The 25,096-nt window shown below is 30.9% G+C and overlaps 2 protein-coding genes across 2 annotated transcripts in view; one reads left to right on the top strand and one right to left on the bottom strand.

Moving 5' to 3' along the window:
• The window catches only part of LOC107362796 (cell adhesion molecule Dscam1-like), a 66,749-nt gene extending 60,334 nt beyond the window's left edge, over nucleotides 1-6,415 (bottom strand). The window contains exons 1-2 of the mRNA XM_015929929.3: nucleotides 5,977-6,415; nucleotides 1,785-2,198 (exon numbers count right to left, since the gene is read on the bottom strand). Of these exons, the coding sequence (XP_015785415.2) occupies nucleotides 1,785-2,198; nucleotides 5,977-6,043 (481 nt within the window). The 5' untranslated portion in view covers nucleotides 6,044-6,415. The remainder of the gene's footprint in view (nucleotides 1-1,784; nucleotides 2,199-5,976) is intronic.
• A 333-nt stretch (nucleotides 6,416-6,748) lies between these two features.
• LOC107362809 (protein amalgam-like) lies at nucleotides 6,749-20,946 on the top strand. Its single transcript, XM_015929944.3, has 4 exons — nucleotides 6,749-7,149; nucleotides 18,511-18,721; nucleotides 19,808-19,935; nucleotides 20,024-20,946. Exons 1-4 carry the CDS (start codon nucleotides 6,898-6,900, stop codon nucleotides 20,438-20,440), a joined length of 1,008 nt encoding a protein of 335 aa, XP_015785430.1. The 5' UTR covers nucleotides 6,749-6,897; the 3' UTR covers nucleotides 20,441-20,946.
• The last annotated feature ends 4,150 nt before the right edge of the window (nucleotides 20,947-25,096 follow it).

Here is a 25,096-nt window from a genome sequence, read left to right as displayed (position 1 = left end):
CAACTGAGCACGCAGCCACATCTGCAGGTGCCAAAATAAAATGGCTCTTTATTGAAAGTTCAAATTTAGAGGAAGAACACAAAGCAAAAAATATTGATTTATTCAATACTGCATGGGATAACTTTTCGTATCTCGGCTCGACGATGCTGGCATGAATTTTGTAGGGCAAAGTCCGATGCTAGAAGGAAGGAAATTTTAGAAGTGAAAGACCATCCTTATTTTGTTGGTGTACAATTTAGCCCTTAATTTTTGTCTAGACCGACTATGCCATCACCAGCTTTTGTTGGATTAATTGACAATGCAATCAAATATTTAAAAAATTGAAATAAAATTGTTGAAGAATTAATAACATTATATTAATAATAACGAAAGAAGAAGACGAAAAGAAGAAAAAAAATGATGAATATTTATCTTCTCATTGTTGTCATTTATTGTTTGGTTAAAGACAATTAACGTCTTGGGAAGCATTTATCCATTCCTTATTCACATGAATATAAATATAAGTATACATTTTGAGGCCAGAATAGATGATAATAAATTCAATTGCATCTTGTTTCATTGAGACTCTCAAGAGATTAATAAAGTTTAACAAAAACAACAAAGTTCACAAAATGATTAAAAGAAATTCTGTTTCTCCTTTTCAACAATTACTTTTAAAGAGACAAAAAAAGGAAACATTATCTTCAAGTTCATAAAATTTATGCAATATTAAATAGTCAATTGAGCCATTCAACTGGTGATTCAAAAGACAGTTTGAAAATGACTGGCCAATGTTTATGGTAATGGCACTTGCAAATGATGAAAGCAGAACATTGTTCCTCGAGTTTTAAAAAAGTATTGAAAAGATTAACTAAAAATTCAATGGAACCATAAGCTGACCATAAGGTGATGAAAGGGTGGATCAGTTTGAGAAGGTATTTTTTCGTTCAATTTTCGAGCTCATTCATTTAAGTTGCTTTTATGTCAAGATAAATTGTCTAGTGTTAGAGGTTAATCGTATTGGTTTGGTTTCTTCAAGTTTTACCATTTTATTATTTTCCCTTTACTTTATTGAGGTTTACATGATAACAATTGTTGAACCCTCTTGTTATTTATAATATAAATGATAATGATATGTTTGACTTGTTCGTCGACTCTCTGTCTTGTGCATCTTTTTTCTTCTTCTTCTTCTTCTGCTCAACTTCAATTATTATTGTTCTATTTGTGCATTTTATTTGGTTTCAAAGGTGATGATGAGAAGTGGAAATTTGCGTGACAAGTAACATATCTTTTGCAAGTCAAGCTTCTCCACCCTTGAGGATGATAATGATGAAGTAAAAACCTCTTAATATCCTTCAATAGTATGGGATGAAAATGTATCACAATGATCATTACGCCTGTTAAAGGGAAGGCAAGGGAAAAGAAGAAAAGGAAAACGAGAATTTTTCTTGAACCTAACAAGGAATGGACTTGGCAAAATATTGTGATGAAGCTGAAAAAAAGTAACAAGCTATTGGATCTAAATGAGTGATAGAAGTGAGAGAAAAAAAATGTTACATCATTTAGCACTCGAGTCAATGGTGAGATTTGAAATATTATTTATGAACAGAACTGATGGAATGAGAAAAGAGAGTAAAGAGAGTTTTCAGGGTAATGATGATGAAAATGGTGTATAATCTTGTTGATTGGATTGCAATTGATTTTTGACACGATTTTATACAATTGTTGGAATAGAAAAGGTTCGATTTGTTCATCAATGGAAATTGTCTTTTATCACTTTAATGGGTCAAGGTGAAGCTTCTTACCTCTTAACCATGTCACTGATTTAATTGGATAACCAGAGTAGGGGCAAGTTATTTGAATGTTTTGAGCTGATAAAACTGTTAGATTGGCCATTGGTCGGATGAAGGGTGGTCCAAGTACATTGATCCGAGCCGTGTGTTGAAGGCTTCCTGCAATGTTACTTGCTTTGCACGAGTAAAAGCCTCCATCGTCTGTCTTGGTTGAACTTATGTTAACATAACTGTTGACTGTGTAAACATCACTAACGTAATCACCAATTCGGATGTGATATGCTTCGTTAATTGGCTGATCATCTTGCTTCCAAGTAATCTGAGGTAAAGGGTTACCCTTGGCTGAACATTTTAGTGATAATCTGATTCCTCTTTCAACAATTTGCTCAGTAAAGGTTCCAACAAAAATGGGACTTTGTCTGTTATCTAAGAAAGGGTAATAAATGAGAGAAGGATCATTTCATGATAGTATATTTACAGTTTGTGCATTAATTGCCATTAAAAGCTTCATCAACATTTACAGAGAAGCAATTATTGAACATGAACTGAGTTTAAATGGGAAATTATTTAACCTTGTATTTGTAAAAAAATAATTTGGCACTTGAATTGCAATAGAAACAAATCTAGAGATTTTTCTGCTTTCTATTCAATGATTTCAACTTCAACCTTTTCGTGCGTTAGATTGGATTTGTCTGGACATTCAACATAACTTTACAGACAAGAAATTCAGCTTTATTTATTTTTGAATATACGAAGCGCATTGCGAATCAGTGTTGGAAATTCAATGCAGCTTATAAAATTTCGTTTTCTTATTTACTGATATCTTTGCCCATTGAGAAGCGGTTTAGTGTAAAAATGTAGTAAGCCATAAAGCGTCTTATCAGAAGCTATGAAAAGTGTCACAAAATAATTTTATTGGAGAAGCATGAATGACAGAATGTTGAAAATATTGTTCGATCAGTTGTAGCTTCTTCTAATTTTTTTGAATAAAGCGATTTTAAGTAAATTTATCAAATATTAATACTTTGAATATGAACCAAGTTGAGTGAGCTTGGATCGTTTTGAGTCGATAAATATACTTAAAAGTGTTTACATAGAGCTGACTAATTTTGTTCTGACTCCTATTTGAATAATGCTACTCCAAGTATTCAGTCAACTTCATCTTCATTGTCACCACCGATACTCGAAAATTCTGAGTTCAGAGCTTGTAGTGACTGCTGTCTTTGTGCAGTTTGCAGCGATTGTATCATGAACATTGCACAGTCTACTCATATTGGCTACATTAGCTGTATATAAACAATATTCTCATGTTTAGTGTTTCTAATTATCAATAATATCTGGCTGATTACGATATAAAAACTAAGCTGTTGGTTATTGCAAAAGATAATACACAATAATTGAACAGCAAAAATCTGAAATGTTATTTGAAGAGTCAAAAAAAGCAATTCATTTCAAAATGACTTTATGTTGGCAAAACAATGCTTTTGCATCTTTAATTCAGGTTGATTGAAACAATTGGATCAACTCTCAAATTTTACATTTTACTCGCATTTGCATGGTGAATTACTTTCAATTGATTATGCTGTTTTTCCTCTTCCATCCATCAAGCAGCAGCCAAAACAAACGGCAAGTGTAAACATCAACTATCAATAGCAGACAAATAAAAAAGTATTATTTAATTTTCCTCTGAAAACCCAAACAATTTTTTTTCTTATGAAACAACAAAACTAAAGTCAAGTGGGTAAGAATCAAAGAAGCAAAAAATAAAGCAAAGCTGAAGTTTTTGCTCCTTCTCTTTCTTATCAATGATGATACAATTTCATCATGCATTTTACCCCAGAATTGAAAAAGAAAACTGAAAGCAGAAAGACTACTTTTCGTAATAGTTTATTCTGATTCCATTTAAATTGTGGCAAAACAATAACAACATGAGTAAATTGAGAAGATTCAGAGGAGAAAAGGTTTAAGATTAAAAAAAGGGAAAGAAGCAGAAAAAAAACTCAAGATTGAGATGGAGATTTAAAAGGGTTAAACGTAACAAGAACACGAAATAATGAAAAGTTGAATCTAACTCCTTCTGGCAATGTTGAAATAAGAATTTTTTTCTAATGAAATGAAAAGCTCAACCAGCATGATATTTAACTGTTGTACTTTTTTTGATATCTTCTTTCACTTCTTTTTCCATTCAGATTATTGGCTGAATTTGACTCTTAAGAAGATGAAATTGGTAAAAGAAAAGAAGTTGAGAAATTTTCAAGATTTGTTTTCAACTTTTCATTCTCACCCTTAAAATCCTCTTCATCAATTCATCTTTTCAGCTCATCTCAACCCCAACTTTTTTCATCAAATGAATTGGATTCCACTGTAAGCTACTTTTCACCATTTCTTCATCTTTCACCCAATCTATCCATTCCCTGTATATTTATCATCATTATTATTTTATTTCGTTGCGACTCATTTTGCTTTCATCTTGCACCATGGATGATTAGAAGTGTAAAAGTGTGATGAGAAAACAAGAAAACAAGATGGTTCCTTGAAACAAAAGGTTTTCCTTTCCGAATAAACTGAATTTAAAAAATGAAAAGAGAAGAAAAAAAAGTGAAAATGAGAAAAAATTCATTTCTATTTCAATGCATAACAATATTAAATCTCTTGAATCAGCTATTATTTTTCAAACGAAACAATGAAATTGCATGTTTAAAGAGCAAAATGACAAACCCTTTTCTTCCCTGCAACTCAACATTTCAACATTTTTTTGCGCCCTTTTACAATTCGTTTAATCAGATTACTTTTTTTTCTTTTTTGCCATAATTCTCACATCTCATTGGTATTATCGTTGAAACACTTTTCAACAACTTTATTATCTTTTAGGTTAAATGTATTAATAAATACAATGAAGTGGATAAAAAAGATAATCTCTAATGTTTCCAGTTCTATGTGGTTCAATTTGTTGGATTAACAGGTTATTATTTTTAAGAAGAGTAAAAGGTTGATATGCAGCATTTTGGGAAAACTTGGATTAATTTAAAAATGCAAATGAAAATATTATGAAATGAATGATATTAATAAATGGATGAGAAGAGCAATTATTGTGCATTAAATCTTCACTGTTTGATGAACTTGACTGAAATGGCAAAATTTTAAAGAGAAAATTTAGACTTTTTGAAACCGGAAATGTGATGCTTTGGAAGTTCAATTCATCACCTGAATAAATGGACAAGATTTCTTGTGAGAATAGATGAGCGTTAATCTCTTCCGTTTATCTTTTAAATTCACATTTGTCAAAGTTCATTTTCTTTGGAATGAAAACATGTCTGGACTATTCTGATGGGACATCAATTAAATAACTTTGTTTGCTGCAGAATTTTGTTCACTTGGAATACATGCAAACATGAACTAAAAGGATGGAAAAGAAGATGAAAAGCAGACGAAAAAAGAAGAAGAAAAAGAAATAAGATGCAAATCCAATTGATAGAATTTAACCTTTTATTCTGTTATTTTCATGATGATATTGCACTTTTCATGAAAAGACCTTTAAGTGGCCACAAATAATAGTTTATTTCATTTCAAACCAAATTAATCTAATCTCAATAATGGATCAAACTAATGATTAACAAGATGATCACAATTTTATCATCACCATCATCCTAATAACGAAAATGATGATCATCATGAGGATGATTAGAATAGGAATTGACTTGAAAAAAATAAGCAAAAACGAAAGCAGAAGAAGAAGACGAAAAGAAGAAAAAAAATGATGAATATTTATCTTCTCATTGTTGTCATTTATTGTTTGGTTAAAGACAATTAACGTCTTGGGAAGCATTTATCCATTCCTTATTCACATGAATATAAATATAAGTATACATTTTGAGGCCAGAATAGATGATAATAAATTCAATTGCATCTTGTTCATTGAGACTCTCAAGAGATTAATAAAGTTTAACAAAAACAACAAAGTTCACAAAATGATTAAAAGAAATTCTGTTTCTCCTTTTCAACAATTACTTTTAAAGAGACAAAAAAAGGAAACATTATCTTCAAGTTCATAAAATTTATTCAATATTGAAACAATTTAGCCTCAAATCATGAAAGTAATAAACGTATAAATTCAACCCCAGAAGGTCAACATTATAACACTACAAAGCTTCTGTTCATTTCATGTTCAATAATGCCAATTAAATAAGTGATAAGTTCAACTTACCTGGTAAACAAGTTGTTAGATAAATATGTGTTAACAAGAATAAAAGCTTTATCATTAATAATAACATGATTCAATTGATTTTCAGGGGAAAAAAACTCAGAACATTTTTAATTAGCAGAACATGTTTAGTTAATTGAATGAAATCATTAATCCATATTCACTGTTAATCCATGAGATGAACTTGTAAACAATTTTAATCACAAAAACTTTTCACAACTAAACACACTTAAAGTTGAAGATTCCTTGCAATTTCAAATTGAGTTGCTTTTCGCGGAAACAATTACCTTGATTGTACAAAAATTTGGATAAAAAAAAGTTTCACCTAAACAAGTTTCATGGTGCCTCTTTAATTCCATTTACTCAGTGTAAAGCTTTTTCCATGTTACATTTTTACGTTTATAGAGACAGATGCAGAATCATACTCAGTTTTATTGACTGGGAGTGAAAGTGTGGCAATCCCTGAGAAGATAACTTTGATAGGAAGGGAAATGTGGCAAAACTTTGCAAAAGCTAATTCGAGTTACATCTGTTTCAGTGGCGTAATCTGAAGTTTAAATCTCGAGGTGAAAATGTTCTTTACTTCCAACTCGATCGATTGTCGAAAGTTTTTTAGTTGAGTTCTATTCCACCAGATGGAGCCAAGATTAGTGTAAAAAATCGATTTTAGTAGTCATTTTGTTTGTCAGAGGACGCCACTTGTAGAGTTGAATCAACGGTTTTGCCATGAAGATGAGGATGAGGAGGATGAGTGGAACAAGATAGAAAAGTAAAAACACTTTTCATGAGAAGAAAACCAAGATTGGTTACGAATAAAAGTGAACCATGATTTTTTCAATGCAAGTGTAAAATTGCGTCTCTAAGTGTGTGTGTGTTTTGTGTGTCTGTGTGGCTACAAAGTGAACGTCTGTTTTATCATCTAACATGTTATTGTGTCCACACGAAACACCATTGACCATTGGAATAATTTTATTTCAGTTTCAAACAATTTTCACCTTTTCTTTTGATTCATCGTCATCTTCATCTGCAGCCAGTGAGATTCCACCATATCTTGTTTTGCAAGATAGAAGTAAAATTGAACCTTACTTTGATAATACAACAAATAAAAATATAACGACATCAGCGGGCAAAAGTGTTTTCCTACCTTGTCGAGTCCATCATATTGGTGATAGAACAGTAAGTTGACATTTCATTTCAATTCCAAATTGGGTCAAAAATCGTCGATTACAAAAGATGAAAGTTTCAACTGAAAATGGAAATGATTTTTTCACATTTAAATGATTCGAGAATCGATTTACAAAGTTGAATTATTCATCGTCAACGTTTGACTTGAAGGTTGAACAAAGATTTGTATCTTTTAGCTCAATGATTATTGTTGCGTTTCAGCAAATGGCTGTTAATTAATGATTGCTATCGGTTGATATTTTCAGACCTTTTATCTAATGTGATTTGCTTTGATATTTTACATGTTATTGGTCTATTGAAATCTGGTTTGAAGGTAAACTCAATGATATGAATAAATCAATTTCCATCTTTTACTTTTAGATTAGTTTTCATTTCTCAGTTTACTTGAATTTTTTATTAAATTTACTGCAAAAAGGTCAATGTCTTGAGTGGTTACCTAATACTCAGTCATGAGTACAACAAATCTCACTCAATCTAAGAGATATATTAATATTTACAACTGTTCGGCTTCTGGTCAACCAACTTGGAAAGACAAGATTTCTTTTGGAATAAATTTCTTTCAGAAAAGATGGCCAAGTTTACAAATAATTTATTCGTTAACTGGCTTACAAACTGTCCAATCCTTTTGAGAAACTTGGACAAGTGCAAAAACTCACATTTACATTAATAAACTTTGATCAAATGCATTTGTAAGCTGAGCTGAATGACACAGATTTAGTGAATATTGATTGTCAACAACAAGAATCGAGTGTCTTTAGAGGTCAACGAAACCAAGTTTTATTAGAAAATTAGAGAAAATAAAAAAATCTCTTTTCGTCGCTCCTTTTAGTTCGACGTTATTCAAATCCATCAGTAATTTGATAAGCATAGTTAGGCAAAAATTAAACTGACCTCAACTAGCCATTTGGTAAGTCCTGCTATCAATTCAATTTCCACATCATTTAAGTTTTCTCACCTTCCATAACATTTGGAATGAAAAATCACTAGAATGATAGAGAATTGAATGAACAGAAAAGAAAGTCCGGAAAGAAGTAAAAGAATGATGAAAAGAAAAAAGTTTTCAAAATCGACTGACCATTTCGATGCAACCATTTCTCCAATTTATTTTGCATAAAATTTTTTCTTTTCAATCAAATTTCCTGAAAATTCTGTAACCAATAAATTGAAGTTGAAAGGGTTTTTCATTGGTTCAACTGTCCAATTCAAGTTAGATAATTGATAACCTAAACTCGAAGAGAATTTCCCATTTTTTCTTCCTTTTCGCTCATTAATTTTGATAATTCTAATGATGATAAATTTTTTGTTATTCAATTTAACCAACAGCAAACTATCAATAATGGACTATTAAAAATGATAGACTAAATATTACAGGATAAGATGAATTTCATTGATTAAGATGATATTTAGTCTTCTTTTTATCTTTACTTCTTCGTTTTTCTTCTTCTTTTAAACATCATTAATAAAAAAATCAATACAAGTATTAAAGTGAAAAATGATTTTCTTTTTTCTTTCTCTCTCTCTCTCTCAGTCTTTTTCTCTCTATTAAAATAAAAAAGGCTCAAGAATCTTTGTTCATGATGATGAAGCGAAAAAATGCATAAATCAAAAGCTTTAATCATGATTCATTGTAATCAATAATTTTCTGTAAATTATACTCCATTTATTATAACCAATTCAGACTATTTCATTACTTTACACCAGTCTTTTGTTTCGTCCTTTTTTTCATACAAAACATTGCAAGTCTAATCTTTCATGTTTCATGATAAACTTGATGAGCAAAAGTGAAAAGAAAAGTGGAAAACATGAAAAAAAGTTGAGAATAGACTTTACCTAAGGTTTGGAGCAATAATTTTACATGAAAAGAGTTACAAGATAATGATTTGAAATTAGCTTCTTTCATCAAGTTTGAAAAGATTAACAAGAAAAGCAAGAAAATGCAAAAAAAGAAACTTGAAATTTTCATTCGAAAAATTCAAGTTTCTTTTTCGAATGAACATTTGAATGAAAAATTCAACAATTTACTCTCATTGACATTAGACTGTTTTACTGGTTACAAATGATGAGCTTAAGTGGTTTATGAAAAAGGAAATGATGATTCTCTTCTCATCCTTACCTCAACTAAGGTCAAAGTTGTAGTTCATGATGAACCTGGGAATTATGGAAAGAGAAAAAATTTTCATTTTCTTTTCTCTTCACCAAAAGGTTTTCTGTGAAAAAAAACCTCATTTCATGTAACCTTTTAATTTGAAAAGTTTGGTTACGATTACAACCACAAAATGCGATTAAACAGTTAATAAAGTGATAACTGGCAATGATTAGAGTAAACATTTCAACTTGATTTACTTGTGCTTTTATCCTCATCATTTTAAGGTGATCATAAAATGTTGAAAGGTAAAGAATTGAAAGGCTTTAACATTAACAGAATCGTAAAGAATGGTAATAACGATAATTTTCACGATTTTTAATCACATTAGTCTACATATCCAAAAGTCACGTTAACTTTGATTTGTAAACCTTTTGCCTTTACTATCATTTTGGATATTAAAGGCTCATTAGGTGCTTCAATATTGTCATGAGCTCATTAAGTTGGAATAAATTTTTTCATCAATTTTTTCTTTTTTGCCAAATTGTTTCAACAAAAGTTGCTTCTACTTTCACTGAAAAGGTTTGTTCATTGATTTTTTTCTGCTTCTCTCGTTTCTCACTTTTACTTTCATCTGATAATCAATGATTCACAGGATTTACATGTAAATAATGAGTTGAAAAGGAGAAAAGCTGTGAAAGAATATTCTGTAAATATTAATCATTGGCTTACAAAAACATAAGCTGTTCATTTAGTTGCATTTGTAGCCTGAGGTGTTGGGTGATTGTCATGATATTGAAAAGAAATTCTTCAATTGTTGTTAATTTGGAACGTTTCATGAAGAGGAAAAGTTGTTTCATGAAGCTTTGCAACTTTTCATCATTCAACAATTATCGAATACAATTTTTTTTCTCTTTTCGATTCATGAATATTTTTTGGTTTCTTTTTCCAATTTTCATTCCTTTCATGTCAAGTTTTGCTGGCAAGTTTTTTGCCAATTTAAATATTCAACTATTGATTTGAAGAAAAATTTTGAAACATTTATTGATATTCTCTGTTCATTGTTCACTCCGAGACTGGGAGTGAAAATCTAATGAAAAAAAGTTGGAGAAAATTGCAACGATAAATGCCTGAGGAAAGAAAATCTGGGCAAAAATAATCTTCTTTCAACTTTTTCTTTTTCTCTCTTTACCTTTATCATTATCTTTTCATGGGAAGGAAAGGTTAAAAGTTAAGCTTGACTTTATCCGAGTAACAATATTTTCATCACTTTGCATTTAAACTCTAGTAAAGGTAATAAACGAAAACAATCTTTAAAAGTTTCTTTTTCTTTCTCCGGCTTCTTTTTTTACCTTTAAGCTTTCGTATCAATTCAAATATGTAAATTTATTTCAAATCGATGGGTGAGATATTACAGGGTAGAGATAAGAGTTGTTGTTGCACTTTGGCTGTTGCTAGATTCAGTGTTCAGTAGATGATGATAATGATGTAAAGTCAACTTGGTGAACGGAAAAGAAGAAAAAATTTAAATGTTGAAATGAAAAGATGAAACTAATAAAGCGAGCAAATTCTGTTGCATAATCTTCTTTTGAATCTTTTGATTCGAATTGGAGATTATTGAAAAATGGAAAAATTCATTTCAAGGCGAATGAAAATTTAAGTCAAAGGATGTTCATTAAGATATGAAGAACATTGAAACACTTTTGATTCCAACAATAGTTAAATGTATTCATTTTGGTAAAGATTGCACCTTCTCTTGGGTTGAGTTCATGTTGAGGACTCGATCAAAGTTATTTCATTAGGATTTATGAGAGATGAGCTTGGATCAAATCACCATCAAAGCATGAATTTCCGACACGTTTTTTTGTTATTGAGCCAACTTTGAACTGAACTATGTCGTGATATCAAAGTAAGGTGAAGTTGGTAGAGCAGTAAATGATAATCGTGTGTGGATATCGAGTCATTATTAAGATGAGCGAAAAAATTCCTTTAAATCGAGAATTGGAACTTACCCAAGCTCTTGGTGACTATTAAATGCACCATCCTTCGCTACGGCTGAGCCAGTTTGATAGCACCGGATCCCGTCAGATCTCCGAAGTTGAGCAAACTGGGCTGGGTTAGTACTTAGTGGGTGACCACTTGGGACAATCCAGACTCGTAGATTTTTTATACATCGACTTATAATGCCATTTTATATTCACCATTAACTTTTTATTCATTTTCAAAGTAGATTTCAACTGTTGAGTATTATGACATTCCCAAACTGAATTCGCACAATCAGAAACAGATCAACAGAAATCTTATCACTCTTCTCATTGGTTTTCTAGACAGGCCAGTGATATTAACTCAAAAAAGAACGAAAAGAAACCTAAAAAGAACCCAAAACGTAGCAAACCAGCAACTTCTCAAGAACACAAGATAAATCGATAAATGCTCAAACATGAAAATTGGTGTAAAATTTATCAACAGAAATGTTCAACTTGATTTGCAGAAAATAAAAGTAAATTTTGCAATAGAAACTATGATTCTTTAATTCTTTAATTCGCAAAAGTTCAAGTGACTTAATTGTAAACTGCAAAAAACGATTCATCATTCGAGTCACAGTAATGAGTAAAGTTGCCCAAATCAGAGGTCAACATGAATAGATTACAAAACAATTAAACTGGTAAAGAAAAATTAACATGGACAAGAAAATGGACAAAGGAAACAATATGTTGACCATCTTTTGGCCCAACTTTGTTGTAATACTAAGAAAGTAGAAAGTTTCAAGGAATTCCCTGGGCTCACCATATTCCAGTGGATTAAAGCTTTTATTGAACAAGATGAAACAAAAATTGCTATTATCTATTCTCATCACAATCACTCTTGCTGATGCGACCCAAGAGTTTTCATCTTCATCATTCTCTTACCTTTTTCTCATCACTTCATCTCATCATGAAGTTTGTTTTTTCTTCTCCTCATTTCCAGTTTTTTCCTTGCTTCCCTCAGTTGATTCATTTTGTTGTTGCTCTTGTTTCTCATTGGTTTGGGTGATTTCCAAACGATTTGGTTCAATAATTTTCTGATAAAACAATAACATTTCTAGAGAAACTTTAAACTTCTTCTCATCTGTTTTCCCGGTGACACCACAAATGGACCAACTTTAACCAACTAATAACACTTAACAATCAATCGTATCTCATTAACCTTTCAATTACAACTCTTACCTGGTCCTCCTGCTCCCCATCAACGAACATAAATAAACGAAGAAAAGACGAAAAAATTCTCTTTTCTCTTCACGCACTTCGATATCAACTTTCACAATTCAATATTCAAGGCGAGACAAGAATTTGATATTGAAATCAAAAACGACAATTATTATTGGAATCACAATTCGATTTTTTTGTTCTTCACCAAATTTCGATACAAAAAAATATTCTCAATCTTATCATATTTCAAAGTTTCTTTTTCATGATTGCATGAAGAAGGGGAAAATAAGGTTGCAAAGTTGGGAGGAAAGAGAAATGTTGAATCGAGTTAATCAATTGCATTAAGTAAATGAATCTTTATTTGATTTCCTTTTATTTGATCAAAAACGAAGAAGAGTCGAAGGGAAAGAGAAAAAAAAATTTCAGAATTTTCATCTTTTCTTTCTTTGCCATTTCAATGATTCAATTTTCTTCTTTTCCCTGCTTTACTTTTTTCACTGTTCACTTTTCCTATTTTTTGTACTCTCAGCTTCAACAACAAATACCAATCAATGATGACAATCATAATGGTAAAAAATATCAAGAATGAAATATAATAAGTTTGAGTTTAACTTGATAAATGCACGAAAAGAGAGAAAAAAAACTTGTCCTACTTTTTTGCTTCTCTCTCCTTGATTTTCGATGTTCACTTGCAAGAAATGAAATGTGATTCCAAGTAAAACTTATCAATCGATCATTTGTATTGTACGGAAAAACACTGAAAATTGAAAGTTTTTCATCTTTGGTAATGATCGATCAATGATCAAGTTTATCAATTTGTCTTAGGTATTCATGTTTTCCTTTTCATCTCACTTTGTTCACTCAAATTGGTTATCATTATCATGAGTAGAAATGAATTTCAATGGGAAACAATTTGGAAATGCAACAAAAAAGATATTCTTTTCAATCTTTTTTTCCCCAAATTGCAGTTTCTCATCGAGTTTCAAATAATCATTTTGTTGTGACTTTTTGAAAATGAGTTTTTGCAAACAAAATTCAATATTTAATTGAAAAGCGGAATAAAAATGAATCTTCATATCATTATTCAGTTGAATGGCAACTTTTGTTTTTGTTTGTTCTCTGAGGTTGGAAATTATTCAACACTTGCATTAATCAATGTGCATCAGAATACATGGCATTTGGTAAACAGGAAAACTGTTTATCAACATTCTGTTTGGAAAAATTGAGATTAGAATTTTGATTTTATTTTTTGGTAAATCGATCAATATTTTCAGGTTTCCCTGAAAACTGTCAAATTTAGACTCATTTTTCCTTCTATCCTCAAGTTGCATATGGCAATGGATTGGACGATCCTTTTAAGATGTTGTCTGAATTTTGAAAAGACATTTGATTATGTTCCATTGGAGACAATTTTTTGTATTGATTTTTCATGCTTCTTTTGGAAAAAGTCAATCAGATTTGTCTGTTGATATGAGTATTTTTGTGAAAGAACTTGAATTTTTTTTCAGAACAAATTTATTGATAGAATTGACTTTTCCAAATGGTGAATTTAAAGTCTCATCGATACATTTTTTGTGGTTACATACTTTGACAAGGACTTTGAATCTAAAATGATGTGTTGACTTGGAAAACTTGAAATGCATCATTAAAGCTCTTATGAGAAAAATAATAAGAAAATGCGTATTTCATTGAATTTATGAGTTTTATTAAAGATGAATCGATAATTACTATCATGATCAAAATTTATAATCATCTGAATAATTACAAGTGACGCTTCGATTAGGCTAATTGTCTAAATAGCCAAGTGTAAACTATACATTTCATCATTAAATCCATGGAATCCATTTGCACAGAAAAATAATAGATATCGATTTCAAGCTCTAGATCATTAAAACTCTTGTTTCAAGTTTCAGCTTCAAACCTTCCAGGGTCACTTCATTATCAGCTAACCTATGGAGGTCATTTGTCAAAATTTCTACTTTTCAAGTAGAACATCAAAAGTTGGATTATCGGCGAAAGATTTATTGTTCATTTCAAATATTAATGTCTTCGTACAGCAGCATAACTCCAAAACCTTGATACCCAACTCAACCCAAGTCTTACTAGCGAGAGCGTAGAGAGTTGCATAGTCTGTATGAATATTGACTATCATCACAAGTCATAAGCATACTGTGTGGAGGCATAAGAATTAGCGATCATTCAGGTGACACAAGAATCGATGGATGATCAAAAGAAGCAACTTTTTCGTTCTGAATGACTTCTCTTTTTTTAATGCATAAAATGCTCTATTGCATAGCACTTAAGTTGCTGTTTAAGTAAAATATTTCCGTATTCAACTGTCCGAATCATGCGTTCGAAAGAAGTTTAAGACTTGAACAATGCTAAAGTACTTGTTTGCAACCCTAACGACGATTAATTTTCAAAGCAAAATGTAGTAACTCTTGTGCATGATTGGCATTCGAAAACACACGAAAATATTTTGCAAAACAACATTCAACTTTTATATTGTAATTAAAGTAAATAAGCTAATCAAGAACAGTGTAGCAGGCTAACTGTTGCAAGTTGCAACTGCGAATTAATGAGCTTCCATGTATTAATCTCGAAATAATCTGAATAGAGTTTACAACTTTTCTTTTCCTTACCTTTTCCATCTCATCTTGCCACCTTTCCCTCGCCTTACTTGAACCTTTACCCTGTTGAAAGTATTTTGGCACTCACTAATCACTCTTTAAGAATCTAATTTGGTGAATTACTTTTGTATAATGCAAAATAAAAGGGAAGATGAAATGGTAAAGTGCAGAGTAAAAAGTTTTCACCACATTCATGGTCCAATAAGTTTACTATCAAGTCAGTAATTAAATTTACAAAAACAGTCAAGATAACCAAACATTGATAGTTAACAGAACTTTTCATGTCTTCCTCTTGTTCCAATTGCTGTTCAATTCATGTTACATTTTTCCTTCTCTTCGTTTTTTTCCTCTTCGGAAAAGAAGTAAAATCTTGAACACTACAGTTGCACAGGGAAAGTAAAATGTAAAATTAATGAAACTCTCTTTTTCCTTGACTCGGCTCTACTCTTCATCATTTCAATAACTTTCAACTCCCATTTACTTTAATTTGAACCAATTTGTTTCATAACTTAAACTTTATCATCTAATGTATTTACAGAGGGAAAAAGCAGGATTCCCTGAATAGAGAAGAGCATGCAAAATTCATTATTCAATTTAATTTTCTTGTCGCTGCAAATTTCCATCTCAATTATCGAAATCACTTTGAACCTGTAAACCTGAAGTTCTTTTTTTCCCTGTCAAATTGGACATTTGACAACTTTTCCAGTTTAGCCCAAGCCTCACCCTTTACAGCCATCAATCGAGTTGAAACCATTTTTCACGAATCAAACTCTGCAAAGTTCAATTGAAAACAAATGTAATATTTAAAAGACATCACTTTATGTTGATTAGTTTTTTTTGTGTCTGTTCATCTTTTACCTGGTAAAACACAATCCAAGTGAAAGGTTTCAAATTAAATTTCCAAATTTAATGAAATTTTTCTGTTTTTTCGAACCAAACTTTTGATTTTTCTAGATTCATCAATCTTGATGTTGCATTTATAATGCTCGTGAACCTTTACCAAATTATGAGATTAAAGAGTTTCAAGTTTTGGAGAAAATTTTTAGTCAATTTTGATTTTCTCATGCATCAGGTTTACTTGTAATACTTTGTTTGTTAATCGAGAATAAAATATTTTTTTGCCTTCTTTTTGTTTTCTTTTTCGATATTCTTTTTCGATCACAATTGATTATTCAATCAGGTTGGGGTATAAATTGTATAAACCAACAAATGATATTCCAAATAAAATTGCATTTTCTTTCACCCAATTCCTAATGAACCTATTAAATATAATCAGATTTCTATTGATTTTATTCAATTCAATTAATTAAATGGTTCCCTTCAATCGTCACTTAGCAACAATTGTATTTACATTGATAGTTGGTTAAAGATGAAATGATTGTCAAATTGTTAGTCAATAAATTGATCAATTTTCTTCAGTTTATTCAGATAATTAGCATTCATTCCCTTGTTTTTGCCTCTGTTTCTCCTTAAAAGAGTTCATCCATTTTTTATTGCCTTTCAACTTGAGTCCAGCCATGAATTTTGTTTCAACCCAATCCAATAAATATTACAATTGGATGGAACAAATCTCCTTATAAATCGCTCTCTCTAATACCTATTTTTTCCAAGACTGTAATCTAGCCCGATATTGGCTAATAAATCAGTCTTTCAAAGTTGTGTCACTTTTTTCTTGGTAGTCTTTCATAGTGGCATAAAAAATTGCGGCCTGTGCCAGAAACCTTGATAATGTTCGATTTAACATTATTTAAATCAAGTTTTATTTACAAATGAATTGTATGACTAGTCAGATCAAGTCCTTAGCAAAAGTCCAATCACGAGCTGAATACTCAGCAGGCATCTCCTCAAGAAGGAGAAAGAGATTATAATGTTTAGTTGTACGAGCTGTAGCAATTCAGTTTGAATGGGGAATGAAAAATAACTTCTAATAGTAAAGTTTAATAAAATTCGCCTCGGACTAAAGTTTAAAAATGTACCTGAGTTGCTGAAGCTCTAGCCTCTTTCATCTCATGGTAAATCATTGCCCATTTGTCTTCTGAGTTATTAACCTCGGCCAATCCTCCCCAAACTCTTCCTAATTTTGGTATTGGACTTTTCATCGCGCAAAACGGGCATTTTTACTCAAACCTAATATCACTTCAACTTTTAACAATATAACATTGCACCCTATTTAATTTTCAACATTGAAAAACCTTTTTTTCAAAATTCAGTGGGTTTTCATTCGTGTACACCAGAAACAATTTTCCTTTTTCCACTTTTCATTTGCCCTCAAAGCTTGAGAATGGCCTTTAATATCTGTCAAATGAGCAATCGATCGATGCTAGATCTAAAAATGATCAAAAGTTTGGAAAAGTAATTTCATTTCGAATTAGATTTATTAGATTTTGTAAATATTTTTTCAGTTTTCATATTTACTCTTGTTGATATTATTCAGCTTTCACATCATTAACCAAACATTATATTGTTATAAAAGTATAATTTTTTGTTTATTTGCTTACAATTTGGTTAACCAAAAGTAAACTTTTTAATTGCAATTTCATCCATTTTCGTGAATCACTAACTATCGAATCTCACAAAACTTGTATTCAAAAGTTTTTTGAATACCATTTAAGCTTGAAAAGATACTTCTTGATTTCATGATGATAAACTATTAGATAATTTCCATAATGATTCAGATTATCGCTTTTGATAATCGATTTGAGTGATTCGAGTTGATGTTTCATGTTTTCGAAGCCATGTGATTTCAAGCCAATCGATAAAAGATTAAGCTTTGAAACTGGTCAACATGGTAATTAGAACATTTTTCACATGATAAATATGAAAAAGTGTTTCAAGTTCTTTTCATGCATTTTGTTTGGTTCAACTGCAAAAAAATGAATGATTTGACTTTCATTCATTCACTGTTCAGTTTCAAAGTTTGTTTGCAGCTGAAAAGGTTCATTGTCTAACTCATCAATTCCCATGACGATTTATCAGTCAAATGAGTTTACAGAGTGAGACGATTAAATAATACGAGGCAAAAACAGGCAAAAAAGGCAATTCTTCAGTTCTACTAATTTATTCCATGGCAAAGATGTGAATATGTAAATTGAAAATGTATACACATTGATATAATGAAAAATGTTCACTTGAAGCAGATGATAATTTTTGATTCAAAAAACGTTCAAACATTTTTCAACTCTTTTTTTCAAGCGATCAAACAAATTCACCTTTTCATTTCACCATTTAGACTCATTTTGATTTTAAATATTGATTAAAGTTCATTTCCAGTTAAACAATTTTCCAAGCTTGTATAACCTCTCAGTTGATCATTAAACAATTTTTCACTCTTTTTCCATTCCAATATTCATTCCACTTTCATCTGCAAAATTTCAATCTTTTGACCCAACCTTTGAACCAGAATTGAATTTTGTTCCATTAATCAATTTTGCCTTTTCTCAAACCTTGACAGGTTTCATGGATTCGAAGACGTGATTTAAATGTATTAACAGTAGGTAAATACACTTATACACCTGATCAGAGGTTTCAAGCTGTTCACATGGAAAATAGTGATGATTGGAGTTTACAAATTGGTTATACTTCTAAAAGTGATGCAGGAATCTATGAATGTCAAGTATCAACGAGTCCACCAAAAAGCCTCTTTGTTAGCCTAAATGTTGTTGGTAAGTTGCCATTAACCAGACTATTCAGGATTAACAAAGGAACCAATCAAAGTGTACAAAGCCAATAATGAACAAATGATCAATTGAATCGCATTTTTTTGTGGCCAAATTATAGCTTGCAAAATGATTGTCGAGTAATATGGAGATTGCCAATTATCGATTAGCTGCTTGTTAATTGAAACGAAAAATTGATTTTTCATTGAGTAATTGTTGGTTTGACAGTAATTTTCGTCTTGATGAACTTTCCAATTTGTCTCCCAAAATTCAATAAAACATTGAACATGGCATTTTATTGTCTTTTACTTCAATTACGTGATGATTTTAATCTTTGTCTAGCCAGTGATTATCGATTAAAAAGCATGATTGATTGGAAAATATAAACCTTCGAAAAGTATTTTAGCATGAAAGCTCGAGTTTTTCCGGAAACATTTGAGATTCGAATTGAAGCATTTTGAAAGTTTTGACATTTGATGAAATTACTTTCTATACAATAAAATAGTCTCTTTACATTAAAAAAGATTTGCCAATTGATATTGAAGTGCATGGAAAGGAATTGAATAAAAGATTCAAGAAGTTTATTAGTTCTAGACAAGAGTCGGAAAATGATGTAATAAGAATCAGACTGAAAGTTTATAATCAATAGTAAAAGAGCCTTGAGCAAGGTTCGTGTAAGCTAACAATTTAATGGAATCAGTTGATGTTTTTATTTCCAAACATTAAAATCGTTTATGTGCCTCGAAACCGCATTTAACAAGAAACTTTAAACCATTTCAAAATAGATTTTCGTTTCTTCTCAATGAGTGCCAACAAGTTCTCAGTGATTTACAACACTGGAAACGTTTTTAGTTCGAGGGAACTTCCATTGTTATTAAATATTAAGAGTTCATAAAAAGCTTGTCTAAATCACTGTCTCAATGTGTTTCATTTACCACCAAATGTCTGGATGATAATTGTTTTTCGAAAAATAATCGCATTCCTCTCAAGACTTTGCGTCAATGCAAAACTAAATTGATCAAGTGTTGCTTTCGTTTGAAAAGTTTTAAATTTCAACTCTAACTTTTTTTATTTTCACTTTATTCTCGACAGTTTCACAAGCCAAAATAATCGGAAGTCCAACAATTTATTTTAACAGTGATAGTACACTTAACTTAACCTGTCTAGTCGACGGTGCTCCAGGTCCACCTGATTTTATATTCTGGTATCACAATGGTGAAGTAAGTAGAACTTTGATTTTGTATTTTTCTCGTTTCAATGAACTTCTTTTCAAAAATTCATTTTCTTCTCTTTTCTCACTTTTAACAGGTAATCAATTATAACTCACCTCGTAAGATTAAGGTACAATTGGAGAAGCGAGCTCAAGCCATTTCGGTATTAACAATAAACAAAGCAACTCCCAGTGATTCAGGTAACTACAGTTGTGTCCCATCCAATGCTGATTCAGCTCACATTGCCGTTCATGTGCTCAACAATGGTGGTCAACCGGCTGCCATGCAACATGGTAAAAGAAGTGCAGAAAGTTTAATCAACAGTTCACCCTCATTGACACTATTCAATCTATTTACCTCACAATTTATATCAACTTATCATCAATCCATAGTTCACTTTGGCAATGATATTTCTCTATCAACTTTTCTACCTTTACTTATAAGAACTTGTTGCCTTGCCTTTTGTCTTCCCGCTTGGTTATGTTTTGTCAAAGACTTTCAATCAATTCGATGATAACCAATCTTAATTCAACGGCAAAATAGTAATAAAAAGCGTTTAATTTTTGGAGAAGCACATTTTTCGTTCAACATTCATCAACCAACAATCATGTAAAGATACAACTCAACAAAAAATGTGCCCACAATTGCCATGAAAGCAACTCTTCCAGGTGAGACGAAGAAAGCGAATAAAAAAAGAGAAATTATTTTGTGTCTTCTTTTGTAACGATTCCCTGAATACAAAAATGTACATATTAACTGACGATAACTGATGAAATGGAAAGCAAACTAAAGTGAAACGATTCTGGCAGAACAATACTCGACTTGGAAAAAGAAAAAAAAACAATTTTCTTCTTTACTCACCTTTAACCATCTATTTTCCCTCTTCATACATCGATCAATTTTGAAAGAAAATCATTCATCATGATTCACCCTGTAATCATCGCCATCATCAACTTCATTAAGAAACTGCATTACTTTCATTATCGTCAGTTTGCTCGTTTCATCTCTAATGACTAACCTGTGGGGAAAAAGTTTGGGAATTTTTGGTTTTTTTCTTATATCTCGTAAGATCATGATTGAATTTTTCTGAAAATTCAACATGCTATAGTTGGATAGTGTAGCTTTGATATCTGAGAAATCCAGAATGAAAAAAACAAAGGTCACTTCACAATCACCGGTCAAAATTGGAGGAGAAAAAAAAATTATTTTTGATTAATGTTAAGCTCTCATAGACAGAAAATGACTAAGTCAACTTTTTTGACGCTAAAATTGTATTCAAAATTGAATATCTTTGAAACGGCTGATTCGAATTGTTCATATTATACTTCAATTGAAAGGTCTTGAAGAGTTACATCGATTGGTGTATTTTTGCAAATACATCAAAGTTTGTTCATTGGATTATTCACGAAACCAATTCGATTAAAAGAAAATTTTCTCCTCCAAGTTTGACCGGTGATTGTGGAGTGACCTTTGTTTTTTTCATTCTGGATTTCTCAGATATCAAAGCTACACTATCCAACTATAGCATGTTGAATTTTCAGAAAAATTCAATCATGATCTTACGAGATATAAGAAAAAAACCAAAAATTCCCAAACTTTTTCCCCACAGGTTACGAAAAATGAGAAACACACAAAAGTGGAAAAAAATTTTGACCAAAAAATCGACTCATTTGGACTCAAGTTTATGGTTTTTCTTTCTTTCTCTTGTTTCGCGTTCAAACTGCAAACTTCAATTCTTATTGAGCTTGTAAAGTTTATGATGCAAAAAGATTTCATGATTGAAATGCATCATGAAAGCAAATGTGAAATGGAAATTTTAAATTGAAAGACAAAAAAGATGACTAAATAAAAATATCTTCTGTTATTATTCATTCGACTTGTTTATTATTCAGTGTTGAAAGCAATTAATGGTTTGTAGACAATTGGTTTACATTAAGTTTGACAGTCAATGAGAGTTGATGATTGTTTGATGGATGAAGATGAAGAAAATGATAATGATCATGTTAAATATGGTGCAGATGAAAGTTTCAAGAGAAAAAGAAAAAAGAATAAAAAACCTTTTCTTTCATTTTAGGCAGTTTAATTTATGGTAATTGATCATTTCCTCTTGAGATGTGATTTAACCAGCCTCTTTGATGGCAACTTGTTAAACAATTAACTAATCATTATCATTTTTCGTTTAAAGTAAAGTATCGATTGGAAAGAAAGATCAAACAAAATCTTCTCTTCAAGACGGCAATCAACTTCAAGCACAAAATGAAAGTTTCAATGACCAACAGACACACTTGAATTATGTTAGGTGACTTTTTTGATGGTCTTTACACTCTGATACTTTCTGCCCAGAAAGTGCTTCGTATAAGGTTGAAAGAATGAATCGTTATCGACTTCATTATCGATTGTTAGTCGGCTAGTTTTTCGAGAATCTTGATGATCGAAAGGCAATCTCGCAAAAAGTATTCTGATTTGTTTTCGAATTAGAACTTTTCTCCAACACAGTTCGAAGTACAAGTTTTATTTGTGCACCAAACGGGATCACTGCTATGATCTGAAGATCAACTGAATTATCTTTGATTAATTAGCTCCCAGAACCTTTGTTTGGGAAGTCCTGCATATCGATATCAATAAGACTTGAATGATGTTTCTGTTGATTCAAAATGACTTGAGTGCTTGTTATGGCTCGAAATTTTTGAATCTTTGCGTGAGCCTGGTGAACAAATTGCTGACAGAAGATAATATTTCAATTAAAATTGAAACATTGTTGAAAGTTTTCATTAATTTTTTCTCTTAGTTTTGTTTCTTCTTTTCATTACCACTAAATCATAATTCATGTGAGCAATTAAATGCATCAACAATTTTTAACTTTCATTGAACATTAAAAGTACAACGATTAGTCTAATTGGATTATGAGTATTCAGGGGAAAATAAAATGCTGTCTATTCATCTTTCACCATGATAAACTTTTCTCCATCCATGATAATGATTATGAGTTTTCGGTTAAAATAATAAACTTGATGAACAAGAGTAAACTTTAATCACAATTAATCTGTAGAAGAGTGAAACTTTTGTTTTTTTCCATTTTTTCCTTCACCCCTTTTCCTCAGCTTAATTGATGCATCAAAGCTAATAAGGCTAAACTGCATTATCGATTTTAATTACCTTTCAAAGCTGAATATGCACCAAAACAAGAATGATATTATATCAAAACTCGGTGTCAAAAATCATACCATGAGCTTATCTTATTGTAATAACAACATTTTGATTTTCAATGAACACAATAAAGCTTAAACAATATTGAATTTCACCAGCTGAGCAGCATGGTAGACTTGCAAGGAAACTTTTCATTCATTAAGGTAATAACATTGTGGGATGGAAAGTACTAAAAATTTGAATTCCTTTCAGCTCATTTTCATGGAGCCTTTCATTAAGTTTTTCAAGTTATTATTTAATATTTCCAGGTTCAACTATTTTTCATTAATGAAAACCAGCTTTCGCATTTTAAATGAGGCAGTTCAACTTGGAATCAATTTATTTTCTTTGTAATTAAAATTAAATAAACTTGTTTTACTACCAATAAATGGTTATTGCAGACTTAATTGATTAAATTGATTGATTAAGCTTGCTGTTTCGAAATTCGATTTTTTTATTATTTTGAAACCTAAATGCTGTTGTAGGGTTGTTCATTTTCATTACCAACTTTCCAATTTGATTAGTTTCTTCATACAATTTTATGATGTCGATAAAATATTTTAATGCAGGAGCCTTGAATGCCGTGTTAGAGTAAAGAGCAACCTAAAACAAGCATATCTATAAGTCAATACTCGAAGCTCCTTCAGCCTCTTTTCTCAGTAGAGCCACGTTAGAAGTAAAGTATTTTTGTGAATTTGAAAGTATGACTGTGAGTTCCCGATTCCTTACTTTTCCTGGAACAGAACTGGTAGAGCTGTGATTGTAAGGTTCTTAATCGAAACGATTGAAGCACTTCGAAAGCAGCTTGATAAAAAATTGGATAATTTCGTAGTATGAGAAATAAAAAGACCGGCAAAGGTTTGTATTTTGTTCGATAAAAATTGTTCAAAGCTGTTTGCAAAGCACAAATCAGCTCTTCATTTTCCAAAGGTAACAAAGTTAATTCGTTGTTGTGAAAACAACTGTATGTCAGTATGAAAAAATAAGGTTAAGCAGAAAGTTTCGGTAAAAGCTGCTCTAGTGAATTTAGAGACATAATCTTTAGGTTATCCAATATTGCAATTAATGAACTGACAATGATTATATGTAACCTCAAGTCTCGTTGCTGCATTGAGTATGAAGATATTTAAATTCGATAAACATTCAATATCGGAGGCATTTAAAAAAGCTACTTACGGTTACGTGTGAATGGTTATTTTGCCACACTGAGCTTTAATTTTGTAATCATTTCATGATTATTTTGTATGTTTTGTGTCGTTTTTAAAGTCAGTAAATCTTTTGCTATTTTTTGAACATTTGGTGGCATTTGTATTGGAAATGCTAATGTTTCCTGTTGAATCGTGTTAACTGTCTTTATGTTCACAACATTAATGTTCAACTTATCATTGTGATGAGATAATTGGCTAGCTTTATGTGAATGATTTGGGTTGTGATATTTAATCATGAAAATGATAATGGTTATTAATAGAATCATGGAAAAAAGAACAAAAAATGAAATGAATGGCAAGTTGCCTGAATATTGTTAGGTCATCAAAGATGATTTAAAGTGAAAGGTAAACTGTCGAGTCAACTATTACTACAATTATCATCTTGACATGAAAATTAAAAATGACTAGGAAAATGTCTCCTCGATTTGTCAGACGAGAAATTATGTCTCATCATGTAAAGCATAATTTAAATTTGACTTGATGTTTAAAATGTTGCTTAAACTTCACTTTTTTATTCTGTTCTGGAAAAAGATGTTCAATAAACAATTAAGTGCAGCTTGAACAAGCGAACCTAATTACGCTAAAGATACAAATTGAAAATTATGTTTTAATGTGTTGATTAGCTGAGAATATTAAATTAAATCAAGAATAAATTTGAAAAACACTGAGAATGGAAGCAAAAATTTTCCATTTTTCCAAGTCTTTCTTTCAACTTGGGTGCACTTGAGTTAAGTGAGAATTGGCAAATGAGCAGAAAAAATATTGAAACTGATCAA

The sequence above is a fragment of the Tetranychus urticae genome, chromosome 1, assembly GCF_039701765.1.
Source record: "Tetranychus urticae isolate SD_2017Ah chromosome 1, NJAU_TeUrti_SD_1.0, whole genome shotgun sequence".
NCBI lineage: Eukaryota > Metazoa > Arthropoda > Arachnida > Trombidiformes > Tetranychidae > Tetranychus > Tetranychus urticae.
This window is presented reverse-complemented; position numbering and strand designations above follow the sequence as displayed.